Here is a 21,146-nt window from a genome sequence, read left to right as displayed (position 1 = left end):
TGAACCTGAGTGAACTCACAGCATGCATTTAGTAGGTACATCAAGAACCCTTCCCACAACTATCTGTAAGCTTTATTTTCAGTAAATTAATGTGACAACTTTTTCACATGCTGAAGGGCTAGCAAAGAATAAAGTAGTAATCCTGCAGGTATATCAAAAGAAAGTAGCACAGAAGTTGATCTTATTGTATGTGTGTTTGAACAGCACCTTAACATACAACTAGGTTCCTCAACACCTTGCAATTGCAGATCCTACCTAAAATAGTCACATGAAATTGGTTTCAGTCGGACCTAAGGAAAACTGTGTCATGATGAATGATATGTAAAAGGATAATCCTAACCATAACATTGCTTGAGATTTGCATCTCAAAAAACTGAGTTTGTTTCTTCAGGTGGATGAGTGGAAAAAAGAAAATTTAATACACTCCTCACAGCTCAGAGATAAGAAAAATAACTTATAGTACTTTGATTAGTAGAAGATTTTCTATTAAAGCATAGAGAGAGGACAAGCATTAACTTTTCCTACTTTTGCTTTATTGAACGTTTCTGGTTTAGTGAAATGGCTTTGCCTGCAAAGTGACCTATACGATTCTGTATAGGAACAAGCATAACATTTTATGCATTTATCATGACTGTAATCTGTTCTTGAATAAAGCTTTCCTATGCCCTTTGGCTGCTGCTATTGTGTATTTAAGGGTCATAACGTCCTGTCCAAGCTCCAGGCACGCTGGAAGACTACATATATAAAATGTCTGCAAGCAGTAATTCACAGATTCTAAGTAGTGTGGGCAGGTCAATTAGTTTCAGAGTACTGAACAGCACCAAACTTTTGACAATATTCACATCTCAGTTTCCTCACTGTTCCTTTCCATCTTATTTTATTTGAATAAGTGTGGCCATAAGGCACTGGGATTGATTAAATCCCTCTGGAATATTAATTGAGAGATAAGATATGCTTTTACTCAGCATCTAGTCCCATGGTGCTTCATTAACTTAATTTCCAAGTGCTTCAAACAGAAATTAGCTGACCGAGGAGCTCTTTCAAGTTCCTGTGCCCAGAGGTGCCCTGGCCATATTAATCAGTTTAGGAATACCAGAAGACATGTCCATTCTTCAGCCCGTCTTAACTTAAACATCACATTGATTTCAGCTTCCGTCAATGAGTAGTGGTGGAGTAGTGAACACAGGCACATTATGCCCCTCCAGGTACAGAATGGGGAAGGAAAGTAGACTGCTGGGTAGAGGTACAACCTTCCACTGTGCTCATTTCCAAGCTTAGGTTCCCTATATATTTTAGGGGAGAGCTGGACATTCCAGAATGGTATCTACAACAGCCAGCACACTGAGAGCAACTTAGCAGGCATCTGGGTTTGACTTGACAACATGGCAGAGTACCCCACTCAGAGTGTCATTAAAAGCAGGGCTTTTGCACAATAGGGCCAGACTGCGTTGGATACTATAAAGCAGAAGACAGGACTAATATCACAAATACTGGCATTTTTTATAGTATCTGTCTGATCATTTGGAGATTTTTTGTCTCATAAAATTTCAAAACATGCTACTGTTGTGTCACTGGTGTATTGCTCTTTGCAACCAACACTTCTGGTTTCCACGGGGCCCATCTAGTAGTCTTGTACTAAGATTTCCTAAGCGCAATGGGCTCTGCAGATGAGGCTGGTCAAAGTCCAGTGTCTGGAATTCATCCTAGACTTAGGTTTTGTCTGCATCAGCAAGTAGTGTGGTGCAATAGGCACAGTCCTGTAGAGTGCTTGCACCTGCTGTTGAGAACAGGCTGCCCATGTTATATGTGGACACGGACACAACATAACTACAGACTTTGTGTCTTAAACATCAGCTGTGTCCCTAGCTGGCACCTGAGCAAGGGTTCTGAAGATGAAAATCTGTGCAGAGCCCAGAAGGTCACCTCTGGGTGCAAAGTTCCTCTCTATTCATGGACCTAAAGGCAGTCTGCTCCCAAGTGTGATGACCTGAGTGAATGGATAGGTTTTTCCAAAACAATACAGTGGAGATTTTAAGAGATGGAAGAAAGACTCCAGCAAAGTCAAGTGTGTACAAAGTTTGAGGATTGTCCTCAAACCAGCAGTTGGGGTGCACCGTCACTCTTTGAGGTTGTACCTCTGTAAACTGGAAAAAAAAAAACAAAACAACCCACAGCACAGTGATGTCTGGTAGTCAACCTACCTTCTGGTAGTAAGTCCTCATGGGCATACACCTCTCTGAAGAGTCTTTATAACCTTTCAGAGAGTGTTGGGTACTTGGGTATAATGTTTCATAAAATAAATCTCTTAAAATAACGGCTTTTACCTTTTTTTCCCCTCACATTCGCCAGGCTGGTGTTGCCCTCTCTTGCACGTGCTCTGAGGAGGACCGCATGGCACAGCCCTGTGTGACACAGTCACGGCAAAACGGATGTCCAAATCATCACTTTAGCTCCCCACCACACTTTGTAGCAAGTTAAAAGAAATACGAGGTGGCAGGATACCTAGGCCATGCAGGGAGTGGGGGGTGAGCACGCCTGGACCTGACAGACCTCAGCGAGAGTGGCAAGCGCCCGGGCAGTGGCTTCGGCACCCGGGCGCGGTGGCCTCTTCCCTGGGCGGTGGGGGAGAGCGGAACACCTCACGGGCGGCCCCCGGGCTCCGTGTGAGGCGGCCGGGCTGAGGCGTGAGCCGCTGAGGGGGCCGCGACCAGCGCCCGGCGCCTGCCCGCCCACGGCCGCCTCCGGGGCGGGCCGGGCCGCGGCGGGACTTCGGCCGGCGGGGCGGGCGCTGGCGGGAGCGGCGCGGAGCGGCGGGAGCGGGCTGGCGGCGATGTGGAGGTCGCTCAGCGCCGGCAAGGAGCCGGCCGGCCCCCGGGCAGCCAGCGGCCGCTTCTGGGCTGTCGTCCTGGGAGCAGCGGCAGGGTTCTTCCTCCTCGGGTTCCTCATCGGTACAGTGCAGACTGACCCTCCCTCGGGTCGGAGGGGCTCTCCCGGCCGCCCCTGGCCTTTCCAACCGGGGGAGGTGGCTCGGCGCCGGGCCGAGGAAGGGCCGGGCGGGGGGAAGGAGCGGGCGGGTTTCCAGCAACGGGGCTTTGCGCCGGGGGTGCCCGAGGTGAGTCCGTGCTCGGCCGCCGAGAGCCCCCTCCCTCCCTCCACACCAAGCAGGTGCAGTCACCGACCCCTCCTGGGATTTCCAGCTCCTCCGCAGGAGAAGGGGTCTTTGTCTCTTCTACTTGTTTTTTGATTTCCTTTTACACAAAGTAGTTATGCTGTGGGAGGAGAAGAGGTGCGGGGTTTGTGAGGAGGGCACAGAAGACTGGCCCCTCCAGCCTACTGCGTTGAAACCGCACCGGCCCAGAAAGGCGGGATGATAAATACAGGGCTGGAGGAGCGCTGACAGGAGGGGTGGAATAGTCTTTAATGTTCCACCTCCCCTCGGCCCAGACAGGCAAGCCTGTGGGTTACTGCCACAAGATTTCCCCTCCCTACCTGCCCTTTGGATCAGGATCAGTTTGGGGGAGGAAGGAAAACAAAAGAGCCACTTGTATTGTGAAATGCCTTTTGGTGTGTACTTGGGGTTCGTGCCACTGGGAAGCCCTGAGCGAATTCCACTGGTGTGGAAAAGAGCCTTTTACTGTGCCGGTGACTAGTGCCTCAGTAGTGCCAGCTTGTTACCTGCTCTGCTCCCCACCGCTTCTCTCATTTGCACTGCCCATGTAACTGCTGCTGCATTTGCACTGAACATGTCCAGCCTCTGACTTAAAAATAAAAACAGATGTCAGAAACACTTTCTAGCCAGGTGTTCCTCTCATCACTTACTCTGGTAATGCCTGCACAGTAAGGGAAGGATTCCAGAATAAGAGCCAGACAGACCAGAGAGTGAGAAAGGAGTTATAAGACATCTGTTCCTTACAAAGGGTGTCTGTGTTTCTGTGCATTTTTGTAAAGCTGCTGCCTTATTACTGAGGTGGCTGATACGACTGACATGACTGACAGCATGATGTTCTGGTGCTAAAGGAAGATAGATAAGTCTCCTTAGCATCTACAGTAAAATAACCGTGATGAATAAATATAGTATTTTATTCCCCTCAATATCTATCTAGGCAAATAAGTTCTCTTACTGTGTGGGGGACTGCCACTGCTATCACTGTGCAGCCTGTATTAGGTTGTGGCTGCTTGTCTGTGCAGAGATAAGAACAATTGTAAAATACATAGTGAAAATCCTGCAGTGATACCAAGGAGAAATGGTGTGTGTCATGGGAATGTTGCTGTAATGTTTTTACTGTTGTATTTTGCTGTGTTGTACAGGCTGGTTTGCAAAACCTACAGAAAAGAAGACATCTGTGAGTCCTCATGAGGACATGAAGGCGGCATTTATGACTGAAATGAAAGCAGAAAACATCAAGCAGTTTCTTTAGTAAGCAATGTGTAGACTAATCAGTCCGAAAAAGAAAAATTCAAGCAGGAACCAGCCCAAGGATGCCATCAGACAGAGGATGGTGTGCAGGTTTTCAGCCATAGGTTTTATCTAATGTGTCCCAGTGAGCTGTGATGGACAAAACAGTCCATCTCAGCTCCTCTCATTCTTGATTTTGTTGGAAACAATTGTCAGTAATCTCAGTACTTAAAGTAATTAAAAATTGGACAAGCTCTTGCTCAGCATTTGGTGAATGCTTGTACAATGATGCAGAGGTTCAACCTTTCTCTTATGTGTCCTTTTTCAGTCTACAGTGTTTATCTTCCATTGATTTTTATGGAAAAATCATTCACTTTAAATTAGGCAGTATGAATGTACTTAAATCAGGAGACATTAAATGAAAAATAGAGGAGTACATCAGTGTAAGAGACAAGAAAGTCATACCAGTGTTTGAGCCTTTAGTTCTTTCTCCAGTTTAGGCCTTAATAACATTGCTACTCTCCCTTCACACTTTGTTATGCTGTGACCAAATTTATGTGTTAATCTGTCACCATTCTGACCTTGTACTCACTTTCATGAAGAAAAATACGTTTCCAAGCTCTCTCCCTCTGCACAGTGAATAGCTGGAATAGACATAGTAGATATCAGCTAGTCATCTGATTAGACTGTTCATAATAATAAATCTAATAGTCTTAAAGCTTTTCAAGACCATGTTTTTTTCCTAATATTTTTTTTTTCATTTCATCTACCCTTTATATTAGGTGATTTTAAATATACTCTTGTTTCTTTTATTAAATCCTAGAAACAAAACTGCTAATATTTGTTCCTGAAAATTTAAACAGTGGAAGATGACAATATAGATATGTTAAAAATCTATTATAGTTTAATTACTGTAATTAATTTCTTAATTTCTGTAACTTAGAAGGTTTAACTACAAGGAAGATGATGTAGTATTATTTATTTATTTTAGAGATCTTGTAAACAGATACTTTTTCTCTTAGGATAGTGCGGTATTTGGTAAAAACATGTCTTTATTTGAGTCAGTAATAGACCAGAAGTCATAGTTTATTGATAGAAATTTACTTTCTGTGTAAAGGAAATGATAGAGTATCAGTTATTTTAGGAGTGATCAACAAATTTGGGTTTGCCTTAAATTCCCAGCCTGATTACATAGCATGAAGTTGTATCTTGCTGCAAAACTAAATTCCTGAAAAAACATTTTCGGTTTATAAGATTGTGGCAATACTACTGATTTCATTTTAAGTGCACTTACCACAAACTATTGCAAATAAATTAGCTGGAAAGTACGTTCTCTTTACTACATAACAGTCATGTCCTGGACTATATAAACACTGAAAACTGAAAACTTAGGATTTTTTACAGTCATAATGTGTGTTTTGGCTCCTACAAAGTCAACTGTTAAACAGCTCTGTAAAAGGACTGCTTTCTGTCCTCTAAACTCTCTGTCTCTATGCCAACAGGAAACATTGTACCTCATTTACTGTCACAGGGCCAGTTCTGTGGTGATATATGACAGATACTTAGCCACTGCTCAGAACTACCAGTACAGGCAGCGAACAGATTAGAAGAGGAAATGAAGAAAACCAATATGATTCAGTTAAATAGGAATATAATACAGGAGAACATTATTGCATACAGCAAATTTTAATGAAAATGTGAGACTTAAGCATTCCTAACTCTTACAGAAGACAGCGTTGGCTCTAACAATAACTCTTGGTTCAGAAAGTGGTACTGTCGCTGTAACAGGGACTTTTAGTACAGGGTTGGTACTCGATGTTGACATCATCAACATGGTTTTATCTAGCAGCATTCCCCTGCTAAGGATTTTGGAGAAAAGGAGGCTGAGGGGCAACCTCATTGCTCTCTACAGCTTCCTGAGGAGGGGAAGTGGAGAGGGAGGTGCTGACCTCTTCTTCCTGGTGTCCAGTGACAGGACACATGGGAATGGTTCAAAGCTGTGCCAGGAGAAGTTTAGACTGGACATTAGGAAGCATTTCTTTACCGAGAGGGTGGTCAAACACTGGAACAGGCTTCCTAGAGAGGTTGTTGATGCCCCAAGCCTGTCAGTGTTTAAGAGGCATTTGGACAATGCCCTTAATAACATGCTTTAACTTTTGGTCAGCCCTGAACTGGTCAAGCAGTTGGACTAGATGATCCTTGTAGGTCCCTTCTAACTGATCTATTCTATTCTATTCTATTCTATTCTATTCTATTCTATTCTATTCTATTCTATTCTATTCTATTCTATTCTATTCTATTCTATTCTATTCTATTCTATTCTATTTCTATAATTCTTTTAAAGTAATTTGTTTGATGGCTTGGTTCTCACTCAAAGTCAAGAATTAAAATTTTCTCCAATCTTACAACCGTTCCTTATCAAAGATCCAATTTCCTTCATTAACACCAGCTGGTGCAACACATGGTTCTGTGGCATGTTGATGGCATGATCATGATGGCATGACAGGATGAAGACATCATGATGACAACCTCATGCAGCTCGGAGTTTCTTCAGCTCATTTCACCACTGGACTTTCTCAATGATCTGGACAATTCTTTCTTTTCAGGCAATGGGTTGCTCACTATTTATTGTATCTTTCATTGTTTGTTATTCATGATGCCTGACTTTTAAGTCACAAGCTGTTGAGTTTTTGTGTTCCTTGTTTGTAAGCCACTGTGAACTCACTTTCTCTTGTTTGCTAACAAGACACATTCAGAGAGAACTTTTAGATAAATCAGTATTTATGCCAAAATTAATTAAAATAGTGGGATCCAAGGAGAATATCAATTAAAAGTAGGGATCAGAGTAATTATGCACATTTCTAAATAGAATACACAACAATAATTATACTTAATTTTTTAATCACTTTACAAGGAAGGTCAGTCTCATTATGCATAGCAGTGATTGGTCTAAAGTCACCCGGAGGACGAGTAAAGCAAGAATAGGCCCAACAGCTGATGTCCTCATGCCATTCTTGCTAAGCCACGCTGCGAGGAGGATGCAAACACCTATGATAGCTCAGGACAGACTGAAACCCTTTACCTTAACTTATGTATAAGACAGGCAAAAACATAGATTCAGAGGAGTCTGGGTACTTATTTAGCCTGGGTACATCTGGTCATCTCTAGGGGGATTTATTTCCAGCTAGGCTAAGAGTTCTGATTATTAACTGCTATGCCTGATCCTGACTCATTGCTTCTTTTTCTCTAGCAATTTTACACAGCTTCCTCACCTAGCAGGAACAAAGGAGAATCTGCATCTGGCACAGCAAGTCCAAGCTGAGTGGAAAGAGTTTGGTTTGGATTCTGTTCAGCTGGTTCATTATGATGTCTTGCTCTCTTACCCTGATGACACTAAGCCCAACTACATCTCAATAATTGATGAGCATGGAAATGAGGTACAGAAAACACCAGTTTTTGCAACCAGCCAACAAAATCACCTTCATACACCTGGGAAAACTGGGAGGGAAAGCTATCCTCTGTTAATGGTGTTGGGCCTGATCCCAAGTGCACAGAAATCAGGGGTTCCAGTTTGCCTTTATATTTTGTATTTTCATTTTGTAATGTATGTGCTAGGAGTACTAATATCCTGATTCATATAGCATACTGACATATGGATTAAAGGAGAATTATATAAGAGAGTTACTTGATGAAATTCAATTGTTTTAAAATTATTCTGTTGTTTAGAAAGAGGAAAGCAACCATGGTCAGCGTCATTATTTGCATTGATTCATTATACAGTATTGGTGATTCTGCTAAATTCAGTTTCTTGAAGATTAGAGTCTAGGCCTCGAGATGTACTATCACAAGTAACATCAGTTCATTACAGAGTAGCTCTAGTTCCCGTAGAAGCTCCAGGGATGAGCAGAATGCAAGTGGGTTTTACCATTATGATCTAACCTGCTCTTATCTCTTATTGAACTGAGACCACCTTAAGGGACCCTGTGTTCATTTAAGCAGGTTTCTGTGTGAAGAGTGGAGATGGGATTTGCAAGATCACACATTGAACCTGCCTACTGAAAAGGATGCCCAGTGCTTGCTAAAGTTTCGGCCATTCCTCCTTTAGAGTTCTAAAACTAGAGTCCTTTAAACTGCAAATGCATGTGAAATGTGCCTGAATAGACAGGACTTCTTTTCCATATTGCCTGGTTTATTTTTTTTCTTTTTCTCTTTCCCACTAGATTTTTAACACATCGTTATCTGAGCCTCCTCCTCCAGGATATGAGACTGTTAGAGATGTGGTGCCACCCTACAGTGCGTTTTCAGCCCAAGGAATGCCTGAGGTAACATAGTAGAATAGTAAAAGAAATGGAAGTAGAGACAGAAATAGAAGTAACAGAAATAGAAAAGAGGGAATACCATAGTGTAGTGTAGCATAGCATAGCACAGAATAGCACAGAGCAGTATAGAATAATGTGAATTTCCTGGGTCTTAAGCTTTAGTTCAAAACCTGACATATCACCAGTAAGAAAGATGTCCTTTATGCTTCCCAGGCTAACTGTAGGTCACCTTCCTGGAAAGTGGGAGAAACGGTCAAAGTTCTTCATACTAAGAGAGGCCAAGAAAGCAGCTCACCCATTTTCTGGGTGAGTGCTATAATCTGGGAGTTGTGGAAATGTGGTTCGGCACTGCTAGCACTATTACTTTTTCCTGCAGCTGCCTTTTAAAAATAAGTGGCAGTGACTGTGTTGAAGGTTAAATACTGTCAGAGTGGGATAGTAGCTACCTGCCTGCTAGAGTGAGACCCTGCAGAGATTTAGAAGTAGTTCCCATTCATTTCAGGTTCTCAGTAGATGGAGGAGGGAATATATCTTGCTCTGCCATACAGATTGTTAGAAAATTTAAGTTTCTTCTGTGTGGTGTATATTAACTAAATCCCAATAAACAGTTGGATGAAAAAAGTTAAGTTTTGAGCAGAAACTTTTTTAACAGAAATATTTAGCAAAAAGCAGGAAAAGTAGTGAAGTCATATTCTGTCAGACAGTAGTAGTAGTTTGGAACATTAGCATCATAAATGATGGTAAAATTTTTCTCTTCACTTCCTTTTTCAGTGATTGCAAAAGTACTCCCACTCAGTTAATGATGGTCACAAGTAAGAGGTGTCCTTTAGATCTCTAACTATGCTAAGAAAGCCCAGACAAGACATTTTATTAGCCCACACTATATTCTCAAAGCTTGTATTTTGTAATAGTTCTATAAACGTAAGGGATTTCATCACATCACCAGGAAATTATGATACAAAACTGTCACAATGCTCTGATAAATTTATTACATTGATGTAGTTCTTAGTACTGTTAATGAAAGTTAAAGAAGAAGAATTTTCAGAGATACTAAAAGAATTTAATTAAGGAAGCCTGATTTGCTGTGCACTATATCAAATAATGTCAGAATCTTCAAATAAGCACCTTTTGATGTAGTTTCAGAAATCTAGAGATTGAGTAAATTTGAAATTATTCTGCAACATCAGGAAAAATGCTATGAATACAGATTATATACTTTATTTCAGCTATAGTTGTAAGACCTTCTTCTAAAGATCAGAACTGTTCTTTATGTGATGACATCTACTTAAAGACATTACTTAAAAAAACCCTGAAAAGTGTGAACAGGTTTTCACCATAAAATGTTACTCTCATATGTTAACTTGTTTTGCACTTCACTGTAGAACAAGGGCCCTGAATGTAAGAACCCCGCAGGTTGCTATTAATTGTTATAATTACAGCTCTGTGATTATGTAAGCTAAACTATTGAAATCGACATTTTTGTATGTGTTGTTAAAAATACAATAGCCTACATATGTAGGTATTCTGTACAAGACATTCTAAAGAAATTATGTTAAAATGGAGGACCAAATTCCCCTTCTACTTAGTCTAAATAGACTGGAAGAACTGTCTTGACTTCAGAAGAGTTACACTTGATTTTACTGAGAGGGAAAACTACTCCATAAATTCAGAAAAACCTCCCCAAGAACAATCCTTGTGTTTATGAATTGTTCTCTGAACAGAGAGGACCAGAATCTTACTAGATTTGAAACTGTTTGACTTACTTAAATAGCATTCCCATCATTTAATGACTTTATTCTGAGTTCATTTTGCTTAATTTAAGAAGAAATTGTGAAACCAGTACAGTCAAAATGACCATACCACAGTCTTATCAGGACCAGGATATGCTGTATGCTGTTATATGAGACCACCTGAATGTCTAGTCAGCAATTTTTATCTGTATAAGAGATTTAAGTTTATACCTTTTTGAAATTAACTTGAAGATCTCTCTGGAGGTGTCTGGTAATATGGAGAAATGCACTAAGGAAGAGTTTCCTGTCACCTAATTTTAATTGTCTAAAATTGTAGGCATCTTCCCTAAACTAGTCTTTGAGGCTTTTTATAGGCATTTACTCTAAACCAGTCTTTGAGGTATAATAAATGAGAGGTGTATCCAGAGCTCGATTTATTCCTTCCTAAAATAGGTGTTTAAAACAGATTTGGGGTGAACTCTCCTGGACAGGGTGAGTTCTCAGAGAACTTTCCAGCTCTTCACTGGCTATGGAGAGCACTACAGGACCTTCTCAGACAATGCACACAGCTTTTAGGTAGCTGACATTAAGGAAGATGAATCACGTACCAAGTGTTGAATAACACAGTTGAAACACAGTCATGAAGAATACTTTATTCGTGTGAAAGGTGTATTTATTTTGACAGTCAACCACCTGTAGCTTCTACCGTATTGAATAAGAATCGAGTCCTGAGAATTTCAGAGGATATTGGCATCATTCAGTTTACTGCATAAAATACAATTGATATTTATTGTGGTGTCTGGGCCCAGAATACCTCCAGCTGTACAAGCCTGACTACAGCTTCAACAGACTAGAAAGAGAAGTAAATGCTGTACTCTGGTCACTTCAGGTTTCTGATTCAGAAGCCATATCTTAACATTCTCAATTGTGAACAAAGTCTGGCAGCTTTGGATGGTAGGAGTTTAAATTCATTAGAATTCATTTGCCTGCCTAATTGTCTCATGATCAAAAAAGAATTCATACTGGAGCCAGTCCCAGAGCTCATTTTTCCCAGCTTATTTTCTTACTAGATCACATACTCCTGACATATTCATTGACATTGTTGTTCCAAATTCTACCTCTTTCTCTCAGGGTGAGTTAGTGTATGTGAATTATGGCCGCACCGAGGACTTCTTTAAGCTGGAGCGTGAAATGGGAATTAACTGTACGGGAAAGATTGTTATTGTCAGATATGGGAAGATCTTCAGAGGAAATAAGGTAATGCCACTATATAAAGATGTTATTTGTGCTGTAATTCAGTTGATTTCAGGAGACTGAAACACTGACCTAAAGTGTTTTGGAGATTTTAGCATAACTGAGTTTTCATAGAGCTGTGTTCAAAGATTAATCTTTATTAGAAGATATTTGATAGATATAATACATCTATAGGACAAAAAGTAAATAAGTTGGAAAATTTTACATATTTTTATATTCATTTGCATACTATAAATTGTTCCAAAATATTACTAACATTCTTGGGAAATACACTCTAACTGTGAACTAGGCTGTTGTTGCCTATTAGTTCAGCTGTGCTTTAAGATGCCTATATTGTGTTTCTTTATAACAGTTTCTGTACACCAGGCAGAGACTATAACTATATGGAGGTTATTTTAAATTCTGTATTTATTCAATGTCCCTATCATATAAATATTTTTAAACTACAGATTTCTGCAGATTTCCATGGCCTGAGAGGAAAGGAAATAATCATGTGCATGCTTCAGGCATGCACTCAAGTTATTTCCTCAATAGGAATGTAAGAAGATAGTCTATTTTAAGTGTGTTTGGCTCTTGTACAAAAATTAGTTTGACCCTAATTTGGCAGGACTATAATTTGTATTTCTCAGTTACCTAAGGGTATCAAACCTTGAACCTCCTTGCTGGAATGCCAGATCTTATTATATGCTGTTGACTAATCTGTGAGCTTATAAATGGGTAACTCACTGGTTTACATACATACCATTTTCACCAGTGAAAAGTGACATGTAACTCATATTCTGGGTCAGATAATATTTTCACTAAATTGTTCACCACACTTAAACATACTATCTGAATGGAAAAGACTTAAAAATTGAAGAAGGTACTGCTGTGTGTGAATCTTTTCTTAAAATGAAATACAAACACGTCAGTGTTACTAATATCTAGAGGGGCGGTTGTCCTGTGGTTTGGAAATTACATGCCCTCTTTGAGACAAAGGGAAGGTATGTTAATTCTTAGCAGTAGCATTTCTAATGATTGTTTATATACTGAAGAATTCATTAGCCTGTATAAAATCTGGAGAACTGTACTGTTATTTTCTGACTTCCTAATGGTGTGAAAAAATAGGATAGAGGATGAAGGCAAGTACTGTATTTCTAAAAAAAGCTATGTTATTTCTGAATTAAAATACCCAAATTTAAAACTGTTGAGGATTAATTGTCACTCAGTCACTATACATCACTGTCATGTCTAGTAGCAAAACAGATTGGGGTGTCAGAATGACATACATTTTCTCTCTTTCACTCTCTACCAACCAGTATTATACAATAATAAAGTTGCATGAGAACACTTTTTTAATCAAAACAGCATGCAGGTCAGTCCTTCTGCCATAATATGCATAAGATACATACTCTTTGGAGTTAGTCGTTTTCACAGCCAAAGACAGTTTCAAGCTCTCCAGTAATAATCTTTCTGTGTACTCTGAACTCTTGAGATACTTTCCAGAGATCATTTAGGTAAATAAGGTAAATACATTACTAACTGAACGATAAGGTTGCATCGGTGTGATACAGTTTTTTCTATCCATGATGTGTACATTTCAATAGTCAGTTGATTGTAATGATCTGGGTGACAGAATACAAACTCAGGTTATGTAGTAATACCGTGAGGGATCTTTTCCATGTCACTGCAGTTATCTCCTAACTAAATTTCAAAGCAATAGCAAACCTCTTACTTTCATACAAAACCAGATATATGTATATATATTTTCAGGAAATTTTATGATATGAGACAGTTATGGGCCTTTTACTTACCTCAAGCACTGTAAAAGGCCCTGAGGAGTAATCACGGTCATTTATAATACTTTCGTTTGCCCCTTGAACTCTTGTGTCAAGCTATGGACTGGATAGGGACCAGAGATGTGCTTTGCAGGTGAAGAATGCTGAACTGGCAGGTGCCAAGGGAGTTATTCTGTACTCTGACCCTGCTGACTACTGCGCCCCAGGAGTAGATCCTTATCCAAACGGCTGGAACCTGCCAGGTGGAGGAGCCCAGCGTGGAAATGTGTTAAACCTGAATGGGGCAGGGGATCCCCTGACGCCAGGTTATCCTGCAAAAGGTGAGTGACACTAGAGAAGTCATGCTCTGGGGGTCTGGTTTCAGGAAAGGGGGCAAAGGTAATGGGGATGTTCTTTCCCTTGGAACAAAACACATTTTTTCTTTGTCTTTCTGTTGCTCAAAAGAGGCAGCTTTGGGCTTCATGTCAGTAGGCCACTTCTGCAAATGGTGCATGAGAGAAAGTGAGGGGATGTTAAGGGAGCCACACAGTGCAGTGCTGAACTGCTTAACTTCACAGATATACCCAAGTTAGCCCAGAGATCATGACATAAGTATTCAACAACTGAAGTCATGGTGTTCTTTCTGTTTCTGATGAGTGAGTCAGCAAGGAGCTAGGCTGCACAGCTCACAGATTTTTTTGCTTTTGCAGTTCTCCTTTCTTCAGGATTTAGGCTCCTTTCCCTCCACAAAAGCCCCTGCTGGCAATGCTGGGATCTTTCATGCTGTGACTCATGTCACCCTGGCTGCAGCTGAGGCTCATGAGAAGATGACCATTCCCCACTGGTCCATCACCTTCACCTCATGCTTCCTCAGCTGCTTATTTGAGCTCTGCCTAAGCTGTTTCATTTAGCACCTGACCCAGATCATTTTGACTGAAAGGCATTAAGAATCATTCACGCCAGCACTTGAGCCAGCATATCTGAGGGAGGCAGTCACCTCAAGAAGAGTAGTCCCTAGCGGATGGGGAAAGTTACCTCTAGCCAGCACAGCATGAGCTGGAAGAGGTTATGTGTTCACAACAGCAGCATGGCAGAAGCAGATCATGAGAAAGGTTTCTGGTTCCTCATGCTAGAGTCAGTGATCTCAGGGGTGAATCCCTGTCTGTTTTCCTCAACTATTCCATACCTGCTGGCTTGCAAACATCAAATTTTGTCCACAATGTGAAAATTAAGATTCTCATTTGTAAAAAAACCTATGATTTGTATTTGAGCTTTACCAGAACAAAAACAGCAAACCAGCATATTCAGTAGCCCAGTGTATAAGATTTCATCTGCATCTCTAATCAACTGGCAAAAATTTTTTAGTTCCCAGCTGAATGTTCCAGGCATCAGACTACAGGCTTTCTCTTTGCTCTTGTTCTTTATCTGTGGCTTAGTCTGAAGTTGTTTCCCACAGACGGAAATCTTTCTATCTAAAAGCTTTCAACACAAAAAAATTAGCAAGTAATTTTAAAATTTCCAGCCAGGTCTAAATGCATGTCTGCAGACACTATGGGAGAACCCTTGTTAGTGTCTCTCTGAAAACATATTGTTAAAGCATAAAAAATTAAATCACTGAAGAAATGTCAGCCTGTCTTCAAGGAAAGTGAAATTATCCCTGACTCCAGTGTTAGGACTATGCTATGAACTGTACAGATTTCTTCCGAGAGTTGTAAATATGAAAATATCTGTCTTTTGCTTTCAGAATACACCTACCGATTAGACAAAGCCAGTGGTGTAGGTCTCCCAAAAATTCCAGTTCATCCCATTGGCTATCACGATGCCGAGTTATTACTCTGGTAAGTGTATGGGAGACATGAGGAATTTTAAACAGACTATTTTTTGAAAGTTATGACAGTATTTGAAAAGAAATGGAAAATACTTTTGCACTGTGCTCTACTGTAGCTGTTGAAATAGTATACGTTTGTCATTAGGTGCTCTGTAGGACGTAAACTTGTTATCTATTACTGCATATCAGATACATGCAGAGTGATGTGGAAAGGATCATTTGCAAAATATCATGATCAGTCAAGTAAACTGAAGTTATAAAGTGCCTCTCAGTTTGAATAAAAGCAAAAATTTTTGAGGATGGCATGATACCTGTCTCGTGAAAAAGACCTCAAACGAAGTTGTTCATTTGTCCAGGGAAATACTTGCCATGCATGTTTGATGGGACAGTGTCTGTACTGTCCTCTGTTAAATGAAGGTGGGTGCTTTCTCTCATCAGGTATATTACATTGCATAAATATGAAGTTATGCTAGTGAACTAACATAAGGACAGTGAGGAAACTGCAGTATTATAGGGGATTTAATACACATCTACGTGTAAGTAAGTGTGCTTACTAAACATGCAAGTGACATGAAGACAGGCTACCAGCTTGCCAGAGGACAGCATTAAAATTCACAATTATCTTGACACACCAAGTAAGTTCTCTAAAAAACCTAAGGTGTGATTGAGTTTGCAAGTGTACCATTTCCCTAAAAATCTACCAGTAATCATCTGTATGAACTGCAGAGATACAGAGCAGGAAATGCCAGGTTGGCAACAGTACCATGGACAAGTGTTTAGGGCAGTAAGTGAACATAATCTTGGGTGTGTATTTGTATAGGAATTTTACATCTAAATCACATGAGCAATCATTCTGCTCTTGTCTGATGCCTCTTTGAATATTGAGTCAAAAAAAAATTCTATCTTGGTTTTCTATGCAGGTTTCTTCTGAAGTATCGAAACTATTTATTTTTATATGAGGCTGAATTTTACTGTCTTTGGTGTTTTTGCATACCTGATGTTCATTAACACTGGTTTAGTGTTTTTCCTATTTCCTCTCAAACTTTCATGGTCTAATATATCTCCAAACTGTCTTTTCTCTAAAACTTTCTGGTCATCACTGTTATGAGGATAACTTCTTATAATGATAAAGGTATAGGTTAAAAAACCCTCTTTTTTCCACTGCCAACTGGTAGTGGTAGAGCAGATTAATATGTATAAATATGAAGTAGCTAGGTATTTCTCTTCAGTAAGTTGTAAATAATTATAGAACTTGGTTTTAATAATTATGAATGAAATCTAAATCCTCTAAAAGTACTGGGTACTTGTTTTCACTTTTGTCTTGAGAAGTCATAACTTCTGGTTATTCCTGCCATTAAATTTTTATATGAAAAATATACTGAGGACTTGAAGACATGCTGAAGTTTCTGTGGAATACAGTTTGACTGAATTATGCATTTACAGTAAAGGATATGCTTTCATTTACAATAACTATATTTTGCCTTATAAGAACCAGAACATCCAGCATACTTTTCAATATTTTTTTTTGTGTTTCTCACAAGTTCATGTCAAAATTATAAATCCTTTAGAATAGGTGAATAAGAATGGGTGATTGCGATCCACTGGATTACTGCATTTCCAGTTGTGTTAACTGAGAAAAAACATCTCGCCTTTGACAACAGAACAAGAAAATGACTGGGACTGATCATGTTTCTCCAATTTTAGGCATCGTTGAAACACATCAGCTCTGTCTATGCTACCAGATTAAACAGTGTCCAGGGACAGGCACTGGAAGACAACTGCCTATGCTGTTAAACTGTTAGAATGGTCTAAGTTACTCTCTGCTAATTCAAGTGCAAATGCATTTTAAGGCAGTAGAAAGTTCCAGGGACCATTTACAAGAGGCAGTTTGTATGCAAAACCTTTGGAGGCCAACACTGTATTCCAGGATAGCTGTAGGCTGTTCCAAGCTGATCTCAGTGCTCAGGACTATTCCTCTATGTTTATTTGCTAGTATTAATGTAGCTGAAAACACAGATTATTCTCCTGTGGAAACTTGTAGTATACATTGTCAAAGACAAAGACCATCACTGTGGTCTGTGTGTGCATGTGACCTAACGAAGTGTGGTTCCTGGTTCCTCATTTGTGTTTGGTGCTATTGTAAGATGTCTGTGAGTAATAATGATTTTTTTTTTTTCATAATAGTAATATGGGAGGATATGCACCACCGCATAGTAGCTGGAAAGGAAATTTGAATGTGTCTTACAATGTTGGTCCTGGTTTCACAACAGATTATTCTACAAGGTCAGTTTTGTTTCATAAGGAAAGCATGCTTGGGATCAGAGAAAAACATTTAGAGCAATAGAATTTGACCAAAGGTAGAGTAGCTGGGGTGATCTGCATCATTCCTTTGATTATGACCATTTTCTGGGCTGAAATGTGCTCAGTGCAAAGCTTCAGTAGGTTTACATCTTGATTGGATGGATATGACTGAATTGCTTTAGTTTCAAGCCAGTCCTGAACCAGTTTAACTTGAAAAACATCTAGCCTTTGACAAACTATTAGATGAGACTGATTATTTTTTGGGGAACTGAATTTATTTGTTGTCTTTTTAAAATTCATGTGGGTCCAGTTTCTGGTCTTACCTATTGCCTTATATAAAACAGTATTAACCTACAAGTCAAGTTTTCCAGAAAAAAAGCTTTAACGACAATGTAATTTTTATTGCTTCAGATTGTTTTTAAATTGATTTAGTAATTGCAGTTTAGGACTGAAGTCCAGGTGTTTCAATATTGGCTGAGCTATTGTTCTGACTTCTTTTGAACCGTTTGACATTTTCCTTATGTCTTGGTCATACCACGTGAAAAAATCTTTCTGAAAAATATACAGACAACCCTTGAGGATGATTTGTTGCACCTCCAGCTGTGTTGTAGATAAACACACAAAGAAAGTCTCTTGATGCAACTCAGGACTTTCTGCTACCTGAGGTGCCACATCAGTATTGACTGTGCTGGAGTCTGTTCTGATTTGCACCAACCTCTAGATAATTAGAACTATTTACCTTTTTAACATTAGATGGTTTTAATTTTTCTTTCACTCTTCTGAATTTAAAAATTAACTGCTAGCAAAAAGTCATTGAATTTGGAGTTCTGAGCCTGTTATCTGTATAAATCTTACTGACATCAAGAACAGTACATAGCTTTTAAGGACTAAACGGTGTTCTCAGTTGCGCAGATATAAATCCAGAAAAAACTACATTGAAATATTTTCAGGATTTACTTTAGTTTAATGTAGGGTAAATTTGGCCAAAATGCTTTCTTTACAATTTATATTGTACACTTTTGAAAGGTGTCAAAATGTTTTATTATCTAATCTGGTGGATTTTCTTTGGATTTTCTTCCCAATACACTAGAAAGGTGAAAATGCACATTCATAGTAACAATGAAGTAAGAAGGATTTACAATGTGATTGGTACCATCAGAGGCACAGTGGAACCAGGTAAAGTCATTTGTCTTCAGTGTAATGTGAGTGTGCAGTGACCTCTACATGCACTTCATAGTTACAAGGGGGAAATGAGGAATATAGTTTTCTCTGAAATATTGCACTACATGATCATTGGTGTTGAAATGTTTATTGCACCAGCTTTCATATGGTTCAGGGTATGTCAGCACTTTCACTGTAAATGCTGATTTTCAAGGGGGAGTCATAACGAAGACAGAAATATTTGTCTTCAGGCAAGAAACTCTGTAATTGAAAGAATATTCTTAAGTGGATATTCTTCCCTACTAAAACAGGAATGCATTTTGCATTCCACCTGAAGACATCATATCCACCACTGTCTGTCTTACAGTCTCTTGTAACCAGTGTGATTTTACACTCTAGAAGAACAGATATATAGACATCCCCAGTATGATAATACATCATTTAACCTGAAACTACAGAACTTCCCTGTTGCCTGAAACACAACTGTTAACTATATTATAGTAGCATAGATGTCTAGTCTGACTTTGATCTTATTAATAACATCTTTGTCATGATTTGGACAACCCTTTTTATGATTGACTACATATATATTCAGAGAAATACTGCATTCAGCACACCTTGATGTTGTGAGTTGGCATGCTGTACAAATGTAATTAGTGGATCAGCTTTACCGTGAAACAACTATTGTAAAATATAGCAAGATGCTTCTATCTTTAGAGGAAAGGTGCAGTAGTTCTAATAATAAAAGTAACATTATGGAATTTAAGAGGTTTTAAGTCTTATGGGATCAAGTTATTGTGTTTGACAAATTCTTTAGCACTGGCTGAAAATGCAGAAGAATGTCTTTGGAGATTTAAAATGTCTTTTGCCTTTCTATCATGTATATTATAAACTATTAACCTTTGTTGTCTGATACCTACATGGAAAATTAGAAGTTACTTCCAATTAACGTCTTCATGGAAGGAAAATTTTTTTCTAAGTAAACCTCCATAATTAATTTCTCTAGACAGATATGTCATCCTGGGAGGCCACCGTGACTCATGGGTATTTGGTGGCATTGATCCTCAGAGTGGGGCAGCTGTGGTTCATGAGATTGTGAGGAGCTTTGGAAAACTGAAAAGGAAAGGTAATGTAATGAAAGAATAAAGCACACCAGAATAATCACTGCTCTCAGCAGGACCCATTGATTTCTCTGGGATTTAAGCATATGCTTAAAATTAAATGTGTATCTGATCTCTCGAATAAGCACACTGCTCTGCAGCTGTTAACTAGTTCCAGTTACATCCTTGGTATATGTGAGGTACTTTTCTACTCAAGAGAAAGTAACAGAAAAACGAAACACAAAATGAGGGATACTGAAATAAATATGACATTTATGTACAATTGGTTACTGTGTATTTGAGGCTGGTCAGACTGGTTGTTTCAATGGTCCTATAAAACTGTGGTGGACTGATCAAGGCTTCATCAGGGCAACATTGAGAGCCTTCTCAGCACTTGACTGCAGTTTGGAGACAAACCCAAGAGTAAATAATGTCTGTGTAATGCAGAGAATGAGCTGTGCAAACATAGTAGGAGGTAATGGTTAAAAATATCTCATGCCTAGTTACATTAGAATAGGAACAAATGTCAACTATACCAAGTTTCTGCTGCTGTCAGAGCAAATGCTGTCTCCCTATCTGACATCCCATGGAAAGAACCTCTGACATAACTCAAATACTGTGCTAGAGGAGCTTTTTTTGCCTACCCATTACAGTTAGAACCTACTGACATTTAGTTTTCTTTCCATTCCCTCCCACTTACTGATATCAGGGGAAACTGTCTTTGGAATGCAAGCTTAAAAAAAAAAAAAAAAAAAGTGAAAAAGGGAGCAAAAGATGAAAAGATACCAGTAGCCTCAAATAAAACTGGGCAGAGATAGAGAGGCAGGGCAATAGAGCCTTTTCTGTTTAGCCTGGGTTTAAATCAAATGCAGAACTTCAAGTGGAACATCATTGTTTTGAAGGTGGTCTGTCAAAGTTACAGTGAATTCCTTAGGTTTTGAAATCCGGCATTTGGGAGACAGGTCAAAGAAGTTCAGTAATAGTTATGAAAAAATGCCAAACACTTTCTGTCAAAGTAGACACTGGTATACAATGTGTACTAAATTGAACAGAGCAAAAAAGAGTAGAAAAGCTTTCTTTCAAGGATTTGTGCACAAGCACATTATTTTTCCTTGTTCAGAGTTTTAAATTTTAGAAAATTATCTTCCCATTAAAGCTGAGGGAAGAAAAAGAATACATTATTTGATGCAACACTGAAGTAGAATTGAGATTGCTACAAAATAAGCAAACCATTACTAGATGAGGTTAGTGAAGAAGTTAAAGTTCCTTAAACACACCTCTTTCCTCACAGCTCAGGATA

At 39.3% G+C, this 21,146-nt stretch overlaps 1 protein-coding gene across 2 annotated transcripts in view; it reads left to right on the top strand.

The window, feature by feature from the left end:
• The first annotated feature begins 2,698 nt into the window (after positions 1-2,698).
• Positions 2,699-21,146, top strand: part of LOC141939808 (putative N-acetylated-alpha-linked acidic dipeptidase) — a 33,501-nt gene continuing 15,053 nt past the window's right edge. For both annotated transcript variants that reach the window (XM_074860301.1, XM_074860300.1), the window contains exons 1-10: positions 2,699-2,948; positions 4,309-4,417; positions 7,647-7,833; positions 8,617-8,718; positions 11,577-11,702; positions 13,611-13,797; positions 15,201-15,294; positions 17,469-17,567; positions 18,676-18,761; positions 19,753-19,872. In XM_074860301.1, the coding sequence (XP_074716402.1) occupies positions 2,831-2,948; positions 4,309-4,417; positions 7,647-7,833; positions 8,617-8,718; positions 11,577-11,702; positions 13,611-13,797; positions 15,201-15,294; positions 17,469-17,567; positions 18,676-18,761; positions 19,753-19,872 (1,228 nt within the window). In that variant the 5' untranslated portion in view covers positions 2,699-2,830. The remainder of the gene's footprint in view (positions 2,949-4,308; positions 4,418-7,646; positions 7,834-8,616; positions 8,719-11,576; positions 11,703-13,610; positions 13,798-15,200; positions 15,295-17,468; positions 17,568-18,675; positions 18,762-19,752; positions 19,873-21,146) is intronic.

This window comes from Strix uralensis, chromosome 2, assembly GCF_047716275.1.
Source record: "Strix uralensis isolate ZFMK-TIS-50842 chromosome 2, bStrUra1, whole genome shotgun sequence".
NCBI classification, from domain to species: Eukaryota; Metazoa; Chordata; class Aves; order Strigiformes; family Strigidae; genus Strix; species Strix uralensis.
This window is presented reverse-complemented; position numbering and strand designations above follow the sequence as displayed.